The sequence below is a fragment of the Epinephelus lanceolatus genome, chromosome 18, assembly GCF_041903045.1.
Source record: "Epinephelus lanceolatus isolate andai-2023 chromosome 18, ASM4190304v1, whole genome shotgun sequence".
Lineage (NCBI taxonomy): Eukaryota > Metazoa > Chordata > Actinopteri > Perciformes > Serranidae > Epinephelus > Epinephelus lanceolatus.
In genome coordinates this window covers 31,638,825-31,658,069 of record NC_135751.1, presented here as the reverse complement: position 1 = coordinate 31,658,069, position 19,245 = coordinate 31,638,825, and the positions used below count along the sequence as shown (strand labels likewise).

At 40.5% G+C, this 19,245-nt stretch overlaps 3 protein-coding genes across 3 annotated transcripts; all 3 read left to right on the top strand.

Annotated features, from left to right (window-relative positions):
• The first annotated feature begins 4,049 nt into the window (after window positions 1-4,049).
• On the top strand, window positions 4,050-6,889 carry ppp1r27a (protein phosphatase 1, regulatory subunit 27a). The gene is made up of 3 exons (XM_033644023.2): window positions 4,050-4,759; window positions 4,895-5,045; window positions 5,978-6,889. The coding sequence occupies exons 1-3, from the start codon at window positions 4,324-4,326 to the stop codon at window positions 6,096-6,098; spliced, it is 708 nt and encodes a 235-aa protein (XP_033499914.1). The 5' UTR covers window positions 4,050-4,323; the 3' UTR covers window positions 6,099-6,889.
• A 1,336-nt stretch (window positions 6,890-8,225) lies between these two features.
• mcrip1 (MAPK regulated corepressor interacting protein 1) lies at window positions 8,226-13,719 on the top strand. Its single transcript, XM_033644254.2, has 5 exons — window positions 8,226-8,347; window positions 9,074-9,167; window positions 9,372-9,490; window positions 12,733-12,837; window positions 12,948-13,719. Exons 2-5 carry the CDS (start codon window positions 9,160-9,162, stop codon window positions 13,010-13,012), a joined length of 297 nt encoding a protein of 98 aa, XP_033500145.1. The 5' UTR covers window positions 8,226-8,347; window positions 9,074-9,159; the 3' UTR covers window positions 13,013-13,719.
• Window positions 13,720-15,074: 1,355 nt separating this feature from the next.
• alyref (Aly/REF export factor) lies at window positions 15,075-18,204 on the top strand. Its single transcript, XM_033645700.2, has 6 exons — window positions 15,075-15,438; window positions 16,856-17,014; window positions 17,122-17,269; window positions 17,468-17,531; window positions 17,621-17,807; window positions 17,896-18,204. Exons 1-6 carry the CDS (start codon window positions 15,199-15,201, stop codon window positions 17,908-17,910), a joined length of 813 nt encoding a protein of 270 aa, XP_033501591.1. The 5' UTR covers window positions 15,075-15,198; the 3' UTR covers window positions 17,911-18,204.
• The last annotated feature ends 1,041 nt before the right edge of the window (window positions 18,205-19,245 follow it).

The following is a 19,245-nucleotide window of genomic DNA, read 5'->3' as shown; positions in this document are numbered from 1 at the left end:
TCTGCACTTTTCGGTCTCTATATACGTAAGCCTGACTTATTTTAGAAAATGCAGAGAGAATTTTGGTCCTCACAGTCTGAAGAGAGCTCAGCAATAAAATCGAAGTGCTTTAGATATTCATGTTAGGAGATAAAAAAGTTACTGACACTAAACTAAAGTTAATATAACATAAACTATATGAGAAGTGCATACTTCTTTGGTGCCTGGTCAAAACCTTTGATCAGATTTGTCAAAATGCTACAGCCCTGATCAACCAATTGATGCCTGAGTAGAATGGGAGTGTTGCTTCCCTGAGCCTCACAAAGACAAAGTCATGCTAAAGCGTTTAATACAGAATATAGCCTAGATATATACATACTTGGAGACATATTAACTAGCTAAAAAGTCACTTGAGGGAGCTGATGACCCCTGCAGACGTGAAACTTTATCCCTTCCCCTTCAATAATTGTTGTTGTTGCTCTGGTGATGTTCTATACATCTGAATATTTTCAACTCTGACTTCTTGGTAATGTGACAGATCATAACATAAAGGGCGGTCTGGGGCTATGTATAGCAAGGCGTTGTAATGTGTGAGACCCCTCTCTGGCATTCGTCCAAAAGCGGGCCTGACTTTGGGCTGTAGCAAACAAACATTTTCCACATGCCGAGGTTCTCCTTTCTTCTCGGGAGGAAGTCTCTGTGGAGGGGAGTGAAGGGAAGCTGGGGAGAATCACCAGTGCTCAGGGACGCCCCTACACCCCCTCAATACCGTATAAGAGACGTTGAAACCTGATAGCTGCTTCTAAAAGTCTCTTCCTTGAGCTGTGAACATTCAATTTGTGTAGACATTAGCCCTAAGCCTCTGCTCCCTCTCCCCTCTCTGTTTAGAGACCAGTAGTGCAGGGAGGTGATGGATAATAATTTGTGTTGGCATTTAGAGCTGGGGTCAACTCTTACCATAGCAGAAATGTATTAATCATTTCCTGCTGGGATGATCATGTGATCTCTGTCCTGTGATTGTGACATAACTGGAAAAAAAACGGCCCTTAACATTGTGTGATGTTGTGAAAAGCTTGTGGTCTTGAAAGTTGTCTCACAATTGTTGTAAATCTGGTAAAACCATTCTGATGATGTAAGCTCTACATTCTGTTTCGCCCTCTGTATAAGTCTGGATTTGATGCTGCCCCAAACACCCCAATCAAAGATTCGCATTGTAGTCAGCAATGTAAGAAGCCAATCAGGGACTGTGTGATAACGTAATATGAAGGCTGCAGCTTGCAGAACAGTAATGGCGGCTCCCAAAACAACAAGCAAAAACTCTAACATTGGTAGAGTAAATATAGCACTGAGTGAAGACAGTAGCTCAGTCCATAGGGACTTGTCTTGGGAACCGAAGGGTCACCAGTTCAAGTCTCCATCTGGACCAAATATGGAGCGTGGACTAGTGGCTGGAGAGGTGCCAGTTAGCCTCCTGGGCACTGCTGAGGTGCCCTTAAGCAAGGCATCAAATTCCCAACTGCTCGAGACGTCTGTCCATGGGCAGCCCCCTCGCTCTGACATCCTTCCATTTAATGCATATAAGTCCTGTGCATGTGTGTGTATGACAACAGACAAACAAAATTGAATTTCCCCTCAGGGGTTAATTAAGTCTTCTTCTATTGCAGAAATAGAGTCAATAACAACAATTAGAACCAGAGGAAAAGACGAAAGGACTTGGCAAAAGCTTGATTTATCAACTGGCTCTGTTGATAATGGAGAGTATGTGCCATGCTGTTTTGTTACACTGATTGGCTGAAGGGGTTTGTCCAACAAGGCAAGTACACCCATCCACTGAAAGTGTTTGGGGCAGCGCCAAGTCCAAACTGATACAGAGAGCGAAACACAATGTTCAAGATCAAGATGGTCTTACCAGGCTATTGCTCAATGGCTTTGAAGATGATCATGGTCAGTACTTTTCAACCTGGCCCCTACTTTTCCCATGTCTTTGTTTCTAAATGACTAATGGTGACAACATTTTTTAAATTTGTCCAGCATTAAGCAAGAGGGCGGCAGTCGGCAGCAGCCAAACAGGCTCATTTTAATCAATTTACGTCCACTAAAAGTGCTTGTTTTTGGCACTGACAGGCTCAGATTATAATTCTAATAGTCTGACAACATTATGGAAAGGATCCTCACAGAGATGAACCTTTGTGCTAAAGAGTAAGACCTTTTTGTTGAACCAGAAACAACCCCAAAATGTCCATCTCCAAATCCACCAGACTCCATTTAAATAGACTGTAATTTTATCATCTTAGAACACACTTCATTCAAAGCTGACAGAAGCAAATTAAACTCACAAACACCATCTTGTTTCATCTTTCCACTGTTCTAACAATAGCCAACTCTGGTTTGTTGAAATAAACTCTTAATTCACCCAGTAAGATGTGAAAATAATGCTGCCTCTGTACATGCTAAAATTGGTGTTTTTTTTAAAATGGAGTCTGGTGGTGATTTCGAGGCTGTTTCCCGTCAGACAAAAAGGATCTTACTCTGTAACAAAAAGGTCTGTCTCTGTCGGGATTCTTTCCATAATTTTGTCAGACACTTATAATAACAATCTGAGCCTGTCAGTGGCAAAAACAAAAACTTTTAATAGACATAAATCAACATTGCAGCCTGCTGTATGTTGTGCTCGATACTGGACCAAATTCAAAAGCTGTTGTTCCTATCAATCACTTAAGCACAAGAACATGGGAAAATAGACTCAAGGTTAAAAAACACCACCTTTACCCTTTAAAGTGATTAATTATATGAATAAAATGTATACCAAATTGTAAAGTATGTAGCATAGAATTACAATAGCTGCAAATTAAAACAGAGGAGATCAAGTTCTGGAGCGAGGTCATATCTTAAGTGTTTGGAGTAGTGGTGAGAAACAAAAACCTGCAGAGGGCAGCTACACTATTTCCTCTGTTATATTGGCAGCATCTGTGAAATTCCCAAGACCTCTTCCAAATGTTTGTGAACCAGTTATAACCAGCTCTGCCCATCGCAGAAGTCTGTCTGCAGACAGCTGCTGCCACAAATGTTACAGCAGCGTTCAAGTATGCAGCGTGTAGGTTTTAGAGTGACTTACCGTACGTATGAATAATAAATAAATTCACACTTGTCAAAAACTTGTGTTATTGAATATTAAATCTACAAAAGATTAAAAAACAAAGGTGATAAATGGGATTTCTGTTCATGAGAAATGCAACATTTTGTCGTGTGCGCATCAGTCTTGTTTAGGAAGGCAAAAGTTCAGTGTTGTAAATAGCTGCGTTTTTCGGCAACCATGTGACTGCTCCGTGACATTTGGAGGGAGAGGTTACATTTAGTAGCTTTGCCCCCTCGGTTGGTCACTCCCAACTGTGACCTCCTCTGTGAATTTTATTGGTGTATCTGCTTGTGATGCAAAGGGCAAGCATGACGTGTCACATGACGGACCTGCGGGTCAACTGGGAACACGAGAAGGAGCATGCAAAATCATTACATGAAGCAAAATGTTTGTTTTTCTAATGTTTCTGCTCTAACTTACTTACACTGCACCATCGGGTATGACGTAAGCAGACAAATCAACAACACATATCAAAATGAATTCATGTACTAGTGCTGTTTGTTGTTGTTTGTTTGTCCTGCAACACATCTAGAACCAAAACAGCATGATTTATAGAAAACTAAAGCTTGTAATAACCCCAAATAATTGCTCTTGTGCATCTGAGGTACAGTCTCCTTCTGTCAACATTTATCGCTGATGTTAAATATAGTTGTTTAAATGTTTATGTGGGAAGATGTAGGTCTGAAGCAAGCCTCACAGGGAACATGTTGGTTGTCAACATTTTTTATGAGGGGTGGATGCAGTGTCACTGGGCATATGACTCTACAGTGGGAGGAGCAGCACAAGGGCCACTCATTTCTAAGCTGAAGTCACTGGATATTAGGCCCGAAAATAGCTCTGCAGAGGGTATATAGGGGTGCTCTCCCGCTTGCCCACATCAGACATTTGTTCTGTGCAACGGCAAACACACTGTGCAAAAGATAATTTTGCACACAGGTGGGAGAAATTCACAGCAGGCAAGAAAAAGAGGACCTTAAAAGCTAATAGAAGGGGATTGGATCACAGTGAAGATTTAAGACGTGCTTGTATTCAGCAGGAGATCCTCCAGCTGGGAACTAAAAGGATAAGAAGCGAGCAAGGCAAGGAGTAAAAAGGACACAGAGCCAAGGATACTGCTCTTTTATTGGATTGAGTTCTCTTGGATTTCTCACTTCCCTCCTCCTGGGCTGACAGCATAGGGAGGAGGCAGAGCCGCAGCCGCCGCAGGGATGAAGTACAACTACCATGTGCCGGTGTCGACGTACACACGTACCTCACAGTACACGCCAACATACCATACACCCTCCCACTACACCCCCTCACATTACACGCCATCCACACTGAACTACACATCCTCATACACCTCCCCGACAAAGTACAGCACGACACAGTACAGCACGTCACACTACACGTCCACTTACAAGTCTGCATCGACGTACGTCCCCTCATCCAGCAAAGGGTCACGGTACAGTTCAAGCCGGAGCACAAAAGCGCAGGAGGACCCTGCACCTGTCATACCTGTCGCACCTGTCGCACCTGCAAAGAGAACTGTGCACTTCCCCAATGACATCATCTTCCAGGATATTGTGAGACGAGGAGATTTGGAGCAGATCGGTCGGTTCATGAGAGCGAGGAAGGTTCGTGTGGATACGATCTTCCACTCAGGTGAGCAAAGCCCCACACTTCTTTGTCACACTGTCCTGCAAATCTGATTTGATATTAGAAATAATGACAGCCAATGAGGAACAGTTATGATGTCAGTTATGATGCAGCAGAGGGCTGACGTAATCTTGTGTGCAGGTATGGCAGCGCTACATGAAGCCGTGCTAACAGGAAACATGGAGGTGGTGAAGCTGCTGGTGAAATACGGCGCTGATGTTCATCAGAGAGACGAAGATGGCTGGACGCCGCTTCACATGGCCTGCAGCGACGGCTACCCGGAAATTGCCAGGTAACACGTGACCTTTTAACCCTTTAATTTTGGTCAATCATGCTTCCGTTTTTGGTGCACTGATCACAAAGAATAAAACATGGAAAACAAAATAAAACGTAGGTCTTTAATTTTAGTATTGATGCTGTAATGAGATTTCGAGAATGAAGTCATTAAATTTTGAGAAAAAAGTCGTAGTTTTGACATAAAAGTTGAAATTTATACAAATGAAGTAATAATTTAACAAGATTTTTGTCATTGTAAAATTATCATTTAGTTTTGTAATATTGTACCCCTTTTCCTTAAATAGTTTGACTTTATTCTCATTAAATTACAAATTTACAATATAATATTACATTTTTTCATAAAATTGTTACTTTATTCACATAATTTAATGACTTAATTCTGATACACTATAATCAGAATCAGTATAATCAGTAATATTACACCCTTTTTCTTGAAATAGCATGACTTTATTGTCATTAATTCTAACTTTATTATCTCAATATTACAATTTTTTCTTGAAATTACAACTATATTCTGGTAATATACGACTTTATTCTCAGATTTTTTATTTCTAAATGTGGCCCTAATACCCTGGCCCTGTTGTAGGTAGTTTGGCTCTGAACATTCACAATTTGCAGTGAAAAACTTACATGAAACTTAACCATCAGTTAACAAAACATGGTATTCAGCATTAAGCAAAAATCAGGGATTAAAGAGGAGGAAAACACTGGAGAATTTAGTGTCACATGTTGTACTGAATTGTATCCATAAGGCAAAATACAGCTTCACTAATACCACTGAATTCTAACAATTATTCTGATGTCTTTGAGTTGAGATAGAAACAATCAAAAACCACAGCCAGTTGCAGAACTGATAAACAAAACCATGTTATTTTAAAATCTCTGAGATCATCTGTTTAACATCACTCTGCCTCTTTCTCCACTCAGGTATCTGCTGGCGATGGGAGCGAGCACAGAGGCGGAGAATGAAAACGGCGAGAAGCCTGCAGACCTCATCGACCCAGACTGCAAAGACCTGCTCAAACTGTTCGAGGTGGGCTGTGTGTGACCGGGCACCAAATGGACCCACAGAGAGAAGAGCAACAGACAAGATGAAGGGCGGAGCAGCCACTTGGAAGCAACATATTTAACAGTATTTAACACCAAACAAACTTGTGACAGGGTGGAAGAACATGGCCAGAGTTAGGGCTGTGTCACTGGTCCTGTGAAGCAAGATGGTGGTTCTATATACTTTTTTTTTATTACAGCCTTAAAGCAATACTCCATGAGGCTGTATTTTTTCTTTCTGGTGGTTATTTTATTACTTTATTTGTGCACTTGTGTATTTGTCATACTGCCAGTGTGTATGCAGCAAATGTTAAACTGCACCTATCTCCCCTGTCCTCACTCTCAGCTTATGTAATACAACACCAGCAATGTGTCACTATGGTCCAATGGAGAAAATCAGATTCATCTATAACATCACTTTGATTTAAGTATTCAATCAGCAATCACTTTCTAAGTAGCTGTATGTTTCCAAACTCTGATTATACTGCAGATCGAATTTACAACACAGAATCTGGGCCGAGATGTTTGTGTTTTATAGACAGAGGTGTGTATCCTCACTGCTGGGCAGAAAGAGGATCAGCCAAATGAATAATTAATCCTTCATTGATGGTCAGAAATCATAAAACATTAAGTTCATGCTGTACAAGCACTTTTACTGCTGCAGTGTTTTTCGCATATGTGTTGCTGTTGTTTTCTGTGGTAGAATTATGAATGTCAGCAATGAAAGTCTTATAATTCTCTCCTCAAAAATTATTTTTGTACGTTTTCATAAATAAAGAAACCTTTTATAAATATGCCTTTGTTGCTTTTGTGTAGTCTGTGTAAGAGACATGCAAGTGTGTCACAAGAACTGGAGAGGAGAAGACACCGGCATTTTCATCACCATCATTTTCAGGCTGGAGCTTTTTGACCTTCTTGTATGCGTAAAACATTTTTAATATGGCACAGCAGGGATATTCAACTTGCTTTGCCTGGAGGGCACTTCTGTACAATGAAAAATAATTAAAAAGAAAAAAAAGTAAAAAAACAAACAAAACTGTAATAAAAAAACAGATAAAATGAATAAACAAAAATAATTAGATAAGTAAATGAGAAATACAATAATAGTAAAAAAAATTGAAACAAAGGGCAAAAAATAAAAATAAAGGCAAAATAAAGGCAAATCCATCTGTCCATTTTTCACTACACTGCTTGTCTTTTTTTGCACTCTGGCGCCCTATTTACAGTCAAAGTGCCAAAAAAAAAATCCCATTGTGAGTCAGTTTATTGTAACTGTGAATTAAAAAATTGTTGGCGGGCCACCAGACACCCTGTTTTGGGCCAGATGGCGCCCACAAGCCATAAATTAAGTATCACTGTGGTGCAGGATTATTTGGGATGTGCATGTCCTCAACTTAAGTCAGGTTTTGCTGCTGCTGCTGCTTTCAGAATCAGAATCAGAATCACAAGTTGTTCATTGATCCCAGAGGGGTATGTAAAAATAAAATAAAATAGAATAAAATGAAATAGAATTAAATTAAATTAGTTTGTAACTGTGTACAAATATACAAATATGTGCACTTTGCTACATTACACTGTATAAACAAGTATGTTAAAACTATAAATGATAACAATGATATATCCTAATGTTCCTAATATCCTGGTATGATTGGAAAATTAAAATACAGTCGCAATAGTAGCACCATTGAAAAATCTACTGTAGTGCTGTAATTTTATTTAAGAAGACAGATATTGGTGAGAAAGTAAGTGGAAAAATACACTGTTAATCAGCTACATACTGTTTTATTTTCTTAAACAAATATCTCATACCAGTAGATAGGGACTGTCTATTAAAATGTATTATCTTTAATATTATACGTAGACTGTATTTGTGAGAGGTGAGAGCACAGATATGTAAAGATAGAAATAAAAATAAAATAAAAGGATAGAAATTACAAGAAGTAAGAATAAGAGTATGAAATATAAGTATATAAAGTAAAATAAAATAAATATAAAAATGTGCATTACTCTACATTACACTGTATAAACTAGTATGTTAAATTTGTAAATGTAATAATTGGCTGTAATATTATACGTAGCTAGTATCCGTGTGAGGTGAGAGCCCAGATATTTAACAGTAAGGATGAGAGCTTTTTCACTTCCGTGTCTTTTTCCCGGAAATGATTGGTTGGCATTGGCAACGTTTTAGCCAGGTCTAACGGGCGTACACAGCCTCTGAATAAAGAAACCGAAAGGAAGGGTTATAAAGAGGTTTGTTGACTATATTAACAGTTTGTCCTTTGCTGTGCATCTTAGAAATGTTACAACTGCGCTAAATGTCCATCTAATAAATATCTGAGACCAGTAACGCCAGCAGAATATTAGCTGATTCAAGCTAACGATACGACAAGACAATGTAAACCGTCCGGCTAGCTAGCTAGCTAGCTGGCTAAAGTTAGCCGAAATTATTGTGTCAGCAGATCTGTAGTTAGCTGTCCATGACATAGCTATGGAGGGACATGGATGCTAAGAAGCAGAGCTCTTTGTAGAGACAGTAAGCAGTCTTGTTTGTGAGAATTTTACCAGAGGCTAACGCACTGGGTTTGTATCTGTAGCCTGATGCTAACACTGCTGATGCTACTGAAGCAAAAACGTAAACAAAAGCCCCTTGGCTAGTGTTTGCTCATTATTTTCCAGACGTAGAGCATACCACAGCTATACAGAAATTAGCTAGCATTAGAAACTATGAGTTGACATCACTCGTAATGTTACTAATGATATTTGACTTGTCAGAACTCTTCAGATGACATAGTACATTGTTAGTGACTAGTGAGTAGCTAGCTAATTTAACTCTGGGCTAATCAAGAGTGTCACCAGTTTACTGTTTCTAGTAGTAAAAGTTAATGTAATCAGAGGCCTGTATTATGGTATTTTGAAACTGGCTTCCTGGTTTCATGTGGAGATGCTATGTAACATGCCACCGTTGTGTATTATTAGGATTTGGCTGAGGACTTCTGAAGCTTTTAATTCTTCACATCCACTCACCATAGAGGAGCGAGGAGCGAGTACAGACTGCAAACAGAATGACCAGGTCTGTATAAAGTTATGCACTTCAGTGGGAATGCTCATGTACAAATACGCCACTGGTTATGAACATGTAATCAAATGTAATACCAGGTGTGTACTGCTTTGTGCTTGAGATACAGAAGAATAGTATGTCAAAGTTTAGAGTAAACAATGATTAAAAGAATGTCTATTCATCCTGCTAATTCTGCTTTTTTTCATGTTTGTGCAGCTCATCTGCTCCCAGGATGGTGAATAGTTACAAGCGGACTTCAAGCCCTCGATCCCCTACTAACAGCGGGGAGCTTTTCACCCCAGCACATGAGGAAAATGTGCGCTTTATACATGATAGTAAGTACGACATCTGACACCAATGCTTTGAGTTTCTTTCAAAATAATCTGAGTGTTTTATTTCACTTATTAGAATAATAGACCTCTCAGAACAAATTGTGTTGTCAGGGTTTAGTTTTAAGAAGTTTATTTCCTGAAGGTTACAAACAAGATCAGAAACAGCAGCAGGAAAATTAACTTTAACGTGGTTATATCTGTCATATTTGAATCTTCTTTCTGCACGTCTTCCCACCACACTTGATTTAAGAGGGTGATTATTGGTAGGTTTGTTGCGGTTGACTCGTCTTCTTGTGTTCCATAACTACTGGTATGAAACAAATTCTTCTATTAAAGCTCAGCAGCAAACCAAACATGGTGTAAAGAGCTTAATGTAGGCCTGTTAAAAATATCTGACCATGTTGTGTTTCTGGATTCTGTATATTGTGCAGGTCAGAACTCTTCACTCTGATCACTTAATGTACACCATGTAAACACAGTCCTTATCAGTTTGTTCATCTCACATGTAAACACTTGCACAGGGATTGCCAGCTAAATTGGCACATGAAACTTCAGCTCATACCATTAAAACTGAGAAGTACACTGCTTTTTTTCCCCTCAAAATTCTGATACTGTATATAAGCTGGAGTCCGTGATTCTACTCTGATACATGGGAAGAAAAAAAATGACCTTCAGGCACTGATGCGTGGATCAGGAACAAATGCACTTGAATCAAGTTAAAAAGACATTATTTAAAAAACTTAAAACTTAAAACTTTAACTTAATTTGAGTGCATTTGTTCCTGCTCCATGCATCAGTGCCTGAAGGTCATTTTTTCTTTCCATGTGCCGACCCTTTTCTTCAAGAGCACCTGCATTTTTTCTTGAGTCTCATATGACAAAAACAGTCCTTGAGCACACTACTACCTCGTTCTCCAAAGTCTGCTTTAATGCACTTTGGTCAAATTCAGAGATTATCTCTCTATGATCCGCTAGTTGTCCGTTCTGTGTGTGTGTGCGTGCTGAATAGCTTGATAAATGGTAAACAAAGAAAGTGGACCGAGACACACAACACTATGGTGCTGTGTGAGTGCTTGGGACAGGGGAAAGGCCATGGATGTATAAAGAGAAAGGAAGTGATGGGAGCGAGAGGGGCGGTAAAGCTTCTGGAGGAGCGCTGATGGGAGGACTGTATTTGTTTAGGTGGTGATTTCAAGTATCAATGATCTATATCCATAATGAGAGACTCCGCCTTTAAATAGACACACCTTTTGGCCATTATCTGTAGTATACCATTAAATATATAAATGTGTGCAGCTGTTACAGTTATTCATATAGTAGGTTATTCTAAGCATTGGATTGCAACACAGTGGATTCACTGCATTAATGAGTTAAAGTACTTAGAGACAGGGTGTCCGCGGGGTCTTAAAAAGTATTAAAAAGTCTTAATCGCGATTTTCAAGTATTACATTTTCTTGGCATTCAAGCTTTGACATAAAGTATCCATGAATGTATAATTTATTTTCCTCCTTGTGACTATTACAAACAATGATGTGTAGGTAGGCACACTCGGACTGCCACTCAGGGCCGTGCGCGTACCTGTGCGACATCACGCGACAGCGCACGTCCAGGCGCCAAACAGAGGAGCAGAAGGCAATAAAAAATCCTTCTCATCTTATCTGAGTTCTGTTGTATGTTTGTGCTCCATAGATTTAATTGCAAACTACATCTGTTCAGTAAGTTAAAGATGCGTTGCTGCTAACGACAGCTTGAAGTGGCGATGAGGTCTTAAGGTTTTTTTGGAAGGTCTTAAAAAAGTCTTAAATGGTATTGAAATTAACCTCAGGATTCCTGCATATACCCTGAGAGAGTAACAAAACAGGTTACCAGTTAAATGTCAGGACACAATTTGTAAATAGCAATGGTATTACAACATTTCTGCCTGTCAATCAGCTTTTCCTCTCCACGATGCAAGAGGCCACTCTCAACAGTCTTGTTCTCAACTCTCATACTCAGTGATTAATCTCTTTTCATTGTTGGCGAAGCAGAGGGAACCACACCTTGTTTATTGAGTGGATTTCAAAGTTGCCATTTGGAGTTTTCTTGAGTTACTCACCAGATCTAATTGTAATAACACAATGAGATTAATGATGAGACTTGATGAGTTACACAAGAAAATTCCACAGCATCTTTGCGGTCTAACTGATGTGGCAAATGTGTTTCCATCCTCAAAAGACGTTTGTATTTTATCATGTGACTGCAACATGTAGATCAGGGAAACTATGTGAAACCATTAGCTTGACCATATAGCACATCTTCTGTGCGCGCACACTTACTTATGTATGTGAGTCCTTGTGAACAAGATAAACACAAGATCAACATTACAGGGATCCACTTGTAGAAAAATACTCTAAGGCCACATCCACACTGATAGGTTTTTGTTTTAAAATGCATAAATATTGCTGCGGTCATGCCTAGCGTCCACACCACTCTGACGTTTTGGAACCCCTAAAACAGAGACCTTTAAAAACGCTGCTAGCCCTGTATAGTTTGAAAACTCCAGGGTTGCATTTTAGTCTGGACAGACTGAAACTGAGACTTTTTAAAACAATAAAACAAATACCCACATTTATTCCCCAAGTGGGTCTTAGAGGTCGAACACATGCCGCACTTTTTGCGCCCTCAAATTCATTATTTTCAATGAAGACACGTGGCAGGCATGCTCAAATGCCAGAGCAGAGCACATTTTTCAGCTGCTACTTTTGGAACGTAGCAGTGCGCACGGCATGGAGATAGTTTTTGTTGTAAAACGCTGTTCTTTAGTAAAAACATATCAGTGTGGATGCAGCCTATAGTGCTACTAGAGTTCCAAAACTCCCCAGGGAACCTTAAAGTCATGAGAATAGTAGTGTCAGTGAGGTAGGGGTGAGTACTTGGACCATGGCAGCCTAGTGCTGTTCACAACAGACTATGTGTCAGGTTGCTTTTCAAGGATCACTTCAACCATCATCACTGAAAGCACAAATAGTGCCCACTCTGACTGCCCACTCTGACTGCAAATACTGGTCTTGAAGCACTTATTTTGAAAAGCGCTAAAGATTGAGTTTGCAAGTTACTTAATGCCAGCACACTCACTTCAACTGTTCAACAAGTCTCACCTTCATTAAGTTGAATGTTTTATTTCCCTTCAGTCTGTCTTGTCATGTCATTACTAACCCTAAATTCCCTAAATATAACAAAAGCATTGTTGTCTTGTCTCTTTCACAGCCTGGCAGTGTGTGCTCAGAGACATCAGATCAACACAAAATAGTGAACGTAATGACCGTGGACCACAGGAGTATGTGGAGAAGAACCCAAATCCTAACCTACATTGTAAGTTACAGTGTAACATAGTAGTGAAGTGGACTTTATTTTGAGGTCACACTGATGGATTAAATGAATCAAACACGCCTGTTAACAGCTCTCTCTGTTTGCTCTTGCAGCTTTCACACCAGTGGACCTGAGCGACCTCAAGAAACGCAACACACAGGATTCCAAGAAGTCCTAGTCTTTCTCACGATGATCCAGTCGCTTCTTTCCACCCATTATCCTTGAGAACTTTTCCTCCATCAGCCAGAAAGTCAGCCCTGTTGGCCAGTCTAGTACAGAATGCCAATCTTGTTTCTCAACTTTGGACCATTGCAGCCCAATCTCTTTCTTTACCCTCTATGACGACTAAGAAGAAAAGAACCGGGATTCCAGGGAGCACATATTCTCTCGTCTCTTGGTTCATGTGTTTTTTTCCAGTCACAAAATCTTCATATGTACATTCTTTATGCGGATGGGACTGGCGCAAACTTTCATCAAAATTTGCTGACATCTGATGCTGAGGTACAAACTGTGGACACCCTCCACAGGACACAAAAGACTGCAGTCTTAAATACAAACCTTGTTTTCTTTACTACTGCTACTTATATGACTTTGGAGGAAAATGCGAAAGGGCTGACTTCTATTTTTTTTTTTTTTTTAGTATGTTTTGGAAGATAGTTTGATCAGTAAAATTGTAGAAGTAATGAAATGGTCACATTGGATAAACACTTTATGGGCAAGTTTTGGAAGCCAAATGCAATGTAGAAGGCCAACATTTTTATTATAAATTTACTTGCCCTCAAATGGACTTTACTAAGTAGAGACCTCCCCCAATTATGCTGCCCTTGGTTAACCCCCCTCCCCTAAGCCTTGAAACAAAATGTTGAATAAAAGACTTTTACAGTACTCCTGCTTGTATTGATCCTACATGATTAATGACCACAGAGACAGGAAGCTCACCCTGAAACTTAGACTGGAGAGAATTGTATAAATCCAGATACTAACAATTGTGCTATATCCTGGTCATACTGATTTAAGAGCTGTGGCTAATTATTATTTTCCTCATTGAGAATTCTCTTGATTAACTGATTAATTATTTGGTCCAAATTTATCAGAATATAGTAAACTATTTCTTAGAAACAATGCTGACGTTTAGTTTGCTTGTTTTATATGACTGTAGATATTTCGTTTGTCATAGTCGGCCAAGAAAACCAGCAAATAGTCATAAAATAAGAGACTGAAATCACTAAAATGTTGGTATTAGTGCTTAAATTAAATGACACATATGATTGAATAGTCAATTCCCAAAATATTTGCAGACTGATTTTCTGCTAATCAGGTAATTGACAGATTCTTGTGGCTCTGATCTGATCTGAAGCAACATTTTATATATTGTAATTACGAGTTACTAAGTGACATCATCTAGTCATTCATGTTGATAAGTGATAATTATGCAGTAAATTTTGTATTAACATTTTTTTAAATTGAAAAAATAAATGTACAGAACATCGGGTAAACAACAACACGTAAACTAAAATTACATGGAAAATACAACTGCAAAAAAAACAAATGGGTACAAACATACAGAGGAAAAACAGTGTATTTAGTCTGAGGATTTAAGAAAAAGTGTTGCATAATTTTCTAAAGCTTAAAACTTTTGTTTTTTCATGAACTTGGTGATTTGAGAAGAACCTTCAATTAGAAAAGATTAAAAAATATTAGGAAGTGATTTAGAGAATTTCTGTCTGTGAATAAATAAAAATAGCATTAAGAATAACAGAATTAAGTTGATATTATCTGGATTATCATAATAAATAATATCCCTAAGGTTAAAAGAGTAAACAGATTTAGAGAGGTGAGGTTCTGTCCAATGATCCTTCCAAAATTTTCTAGATATTTCACATTAAAAAAAAAGATGGGAAATAGTTTTTATATTATGTTCACAAAAGGAGCAGGAGGTAGCAATGTCTACAAACAGCAATAAGACAATAAGCAGTGTATATTTTATGTTAAAATTTAAATGTATGTGTATAATTTAGGTGGCTTCTTTTTATAAAAGTAAATAATCCATCTAGAATATCACCAGTCAAAGAATAAAAAATACCTGAGAGGAATTAGAAACTGTGAAGAGACATACACAGTTGTGTTAATGCCATCTGGAATGGTGTTTGTGTGGGTGTTATCTTGGCCACGCATATTACGTGATGACGTAGTGACTACGTGCCGTACGTAACGAACCAGCTTGTCTATATACAGCGAAAGCTATTGTGTTTTCTTGTCGGAGCAGAGCGTTGAGCTGAGAAGGGGCAAGGAGAGGGACCAAACGAGTCTAGGGCGTATTTTTTTTATATTTTGTTAACAGTTTAGCATTATTGAGGCAGCATAATGGCCGATAAAATGGATATGTCTCTAGACGACATTATCAAGCAGAACAGGCAGCAGAGAGGCGGAGGCCGCGGTGGAAGAGGTCGAGGCCGCGGAGGTTCAGGTGGCGGCCGAGGAGGAGGCCCTGGGCGTCTTGGAGGCGGCGGCGGAGGATTTGGAGGCCGAGGCGGCGGATCCGGCCCCATGAGGAACCGACAGAACCTGAACCGCGCTAGAGGCAGACCAACGCCTTACAGCAGGGTATGAGAAAATTAGAGGAATGGGCAGAAAAGGAAAACCCTTCGGCAAACCTGAAAATGCCTGGTTAACATCCTTCTATTCTCCAGCAGGCTTGCTAGCTAACCCTCTAGCCAGCTTGCTAGTCAAGCGATAAATGTTCGCTATAACCGCCGAGTTTCCCTCGGGGGGAGCTCTATGGTTTGCGGTTAAGCATTTATGGAAGTTGTAACGTATTCATAATGTGTCCCTTCTCCCACAACCCGTATGTTACATCACTTTTTTGTCAAGAGGAGGCCTGGTGGAGAGAGCGAGCGTGTTAGCTATTTTGGCTAACTAGCTAAAGTTGGATCGTGAAGGCCTCGGCGGCGCCATTTTAAGTTAGAGCTAGTTGCCAACGATCGATAAGAGAGCTTTCCAGCCCAAGTGTCCAAATGATGGTGAGAGGAACCCACGTCAACGAGAAAATTCACCCGCACATGATTTTTTCCACCACTTTTTTGGAGCATAGTTTTTGTTCTTGTCCCGGGGCAGCGACCAGGCGGCCTTTGTTCGGGAGTGGCTGGCGGGTTTCACAACAAGGCCTGTTTGGTGGCTTTTCAACCGGTCTGGCTGTTACTTGAGGATGGATCAGTGGACTTCAACCACCCTGGTAGTGTTCTTATAAGGCAAACCTTCACTCCTAAAGTGTGAATGAGTATTTAGACGAGCCCAACAAAGCCCCAATCAAAATGGCGTGGTCTCAAAATGGACGCTCAGATAATCCACGCTCGCATAGAGGGGATAGCTGGCCCTTATCTAGTTGTTTTTTCAGATCCATCCTCTCATCTCATGGACACTAACCCCTTCACGAAAGCCCTTTTCGTGGCTTGGTAAAGAACTTTGGGTCGGGCCAGGAAACACGGTGCAACGCTGGAGGCAACACTGCTTCAGATGGCGACCCCCTGTGTACCCGAGGATCATATCTGGAGAGCCTTTGGTGGAGGCGCAGATGGCAAGAGAACAGTGGGCTATGTTGGTAGCTAGTCAGAGTGGGCAAGTTGTTCAGGGGTTAGTATAGAGATTGTGGTTGGGTTTGGGATGATGAATCAGTTTTGATGTAGTCATTTTGTAAATATGTACAGTCTCAGCAAATGCCTAGGCTTCATATTTATATAACTTGTATACTGTGTGTATAGTGGAAGTGATGCACATCCCCTTGCTGTTCTAGTTCAGTGGTCTGTCCTGTGTATGTCCACCTCTGTCTGAACTGATTCACTTTGCTTGTAGTGATGGGGTGGGCAGGGAACATTTGGGGAGCCTCTTGGGGGGAGCTGTGCACCCTGGCCCTGTTGGAAGTGGAGCCCCTGCTTGCCCCAACACCCAGCCGTGTGGACTCTGTGATTGACAGAGGCAAGGGGATCCTGAAGTCAGCAGGTGCGTTGTCTTTCATCTGTTGCAGCCTAAACAGCTTCCAGATAAGTGGCAGCATGACATGTTTGACAACGGCTTCAGCGGCTTCAGTGGCCCTGCTGGAGGTGGAGGAGGAGCCGGTGTGGAAACTGGAGGGAAGCTCCTTGTCTCGAATCTCGACTTTGGGGTCTCAGATGCAGACATTCAGGTACTTGATTTTTGCTTTACACATTTGTTTTTTTTGTGAGCAGAGCATGTTTGCCATAGGTTGGTGTGCCAGGAACAGCATCTCAAGACTTATTTTTCCCCAAACAGGAACTTTTTGCTGAATTTGGGACTCTGAAGAAGGCTGCAGTTCATTACGACCGATCAGGAAGAAGCCTGGGAACAGCAGATGTCCACTTCGAACGGAGGGCAGATGCTCTCAAAGCCATGAAACAGTACAATGGCATCCCACTTGATGGTATGCCTCAGACTCAAATCATACGCATCCTTACCTCTTGCTTTGAATTATACCCGTGCAGATATTTTGTGTGTTTTTAGAAATTGGGATCATTTGTATTTTGATAATCTAAGATCATTAATCTGTCTGGCAAATTGACTGTTTTAGCACTGCTGCCATGCCTAAATTATGAGGTTCACAATGTCTTTATCTCTCTAGGGCGGCCTATGAACATCCAGCTCGTCACATCACAAATTGACACACAGAGGCGACCTATGCAGGGGTGAGTGTTGCCACCTTTTTCTTTTATTTTTAAAGCAACTTGACTTAGACAGTGTGGACACAGTGTGTGATGGGCACTCTTGTTTTCAGTCTGAACAGAGGCGGAGGAGGCATGAACAGAAATCGCGGGGGCAGCTTCAGAGGAATGCAGAGAGGCCGCGGAGGGCGTGGCTCAGGTGGTGCTGGAGGAAGAGGTCGGGGCGGCCGTGGCGGTAGCAGCAAACAACAGCTGTCAGCAGAAGAACTCGACGCACAGTTAGACGCCTACAATGCCAGAGTGAGTCCACCTGTCAAGGCAGTACTTCATCAGTTACCACACTGCGTTTTTGCAGCTGTCTAACTCCACGCTCGTTTTGTTTTCTCAGATGGACACCAGCTAAGAAATGAAGCTCCTCTGGGTTGTCGTCCCTTCCTGTCTGCACAGAAGGGTGGTCGTTACAGATGTGCAGAATATTTTACACTTGGTCGTCTTCTGATGTGATTTGAAATTATTGTTCCAACCTCTTCTTTTAAATGCTCCGAAGTGTTTTTTACCAGTATTTTTTTTTTCTCCTTTTTTTCTGATGAAAATGGTTTTGGCTGTAGGTTAATGGGAATTGGGTTTTCCCCAGTTCTTACTTGTACCCTGTAGTTTATGACACTTGGAATAAAACCTACAGTGCATATTAACCAAATACAGTCTCTCTCTTTGTGTTTTCATATCTGCTTAGACATCCAGTTTTTCAAAGCCTTTGCTGTAAGTTTATATTTAACTAAAATGAGGTCATTTTTCACGTCTTTTTGTACATATTCTTCAACAGTGTAAAACCTGCAGACCCCAACTAACTTCCTACTTTATGTTTGCATCAAGTAATGGTCACAAGTAACAAGGGATGTGAAATCAAGCTTAAGATTAAATTTTAAACTGTGTTACTGTGAAGGAGAGTTGTGTTTTTAGTCTTTCAAAATGAACAGTAGAAGTAATGTTTGATCCACTTAAGTTGTATTTGTGATGCATTTTGATGGGTGTTTGTTTCCTCTTTGCAACTAATTTTAGTACGTGCAGGATGCTTTGGAACCCACAAAGACCTTACTGAAACCAATGCACTTTCATCTTTTTCAGCAGTTTAACTGCCATAAACATCCACAAATCTATAGTAAGTCTAATCTATAGGAGTCTTGAACCTTCCAGAGCAGACTGGTGTTGCCAAATTAATCATAAATTTTAAAAAATGATAATGTGTTGGCTGGCTGGTTGTGTCTATCAGAATATATTCCTTTGCTGGAAAAGTAAAATGTCCTCCACAGCTGAGCATCCTGAGCAGTGTCAGTTATGACTGAGCATGCAGCCTTGATGCACTACCCCATCACAGCAACTAGGTGTCACCCTGCTCTCTGCCGGTATCTTCCATATACGGTCATCAGTCATGTCAAACTTTGAGCCAACCGGTTTTTCAAATGAACTTCTCGGTACCTCTTTGCCACGCCTTTATGACCTGAATCATGTTCTGCCTTAGTGAATAAGGAACTTGTGCAGCTGCTCAGAGACTGCAGAGGAATTTCATCTCAGGGAGAGGAGCCAAAATACAGGATAAAGTGAAGTGAACACAGTTGAACATGTTTGGACCCCTGAGGGCAAGACTTGTGAGTGTGTGTCTCTGCATGCCCACGCGTGTCGTTAATACATCAATGGTGTCGTTAGCGCGATTTTCCCGGAAGCGTGTCGAAAGACAAAG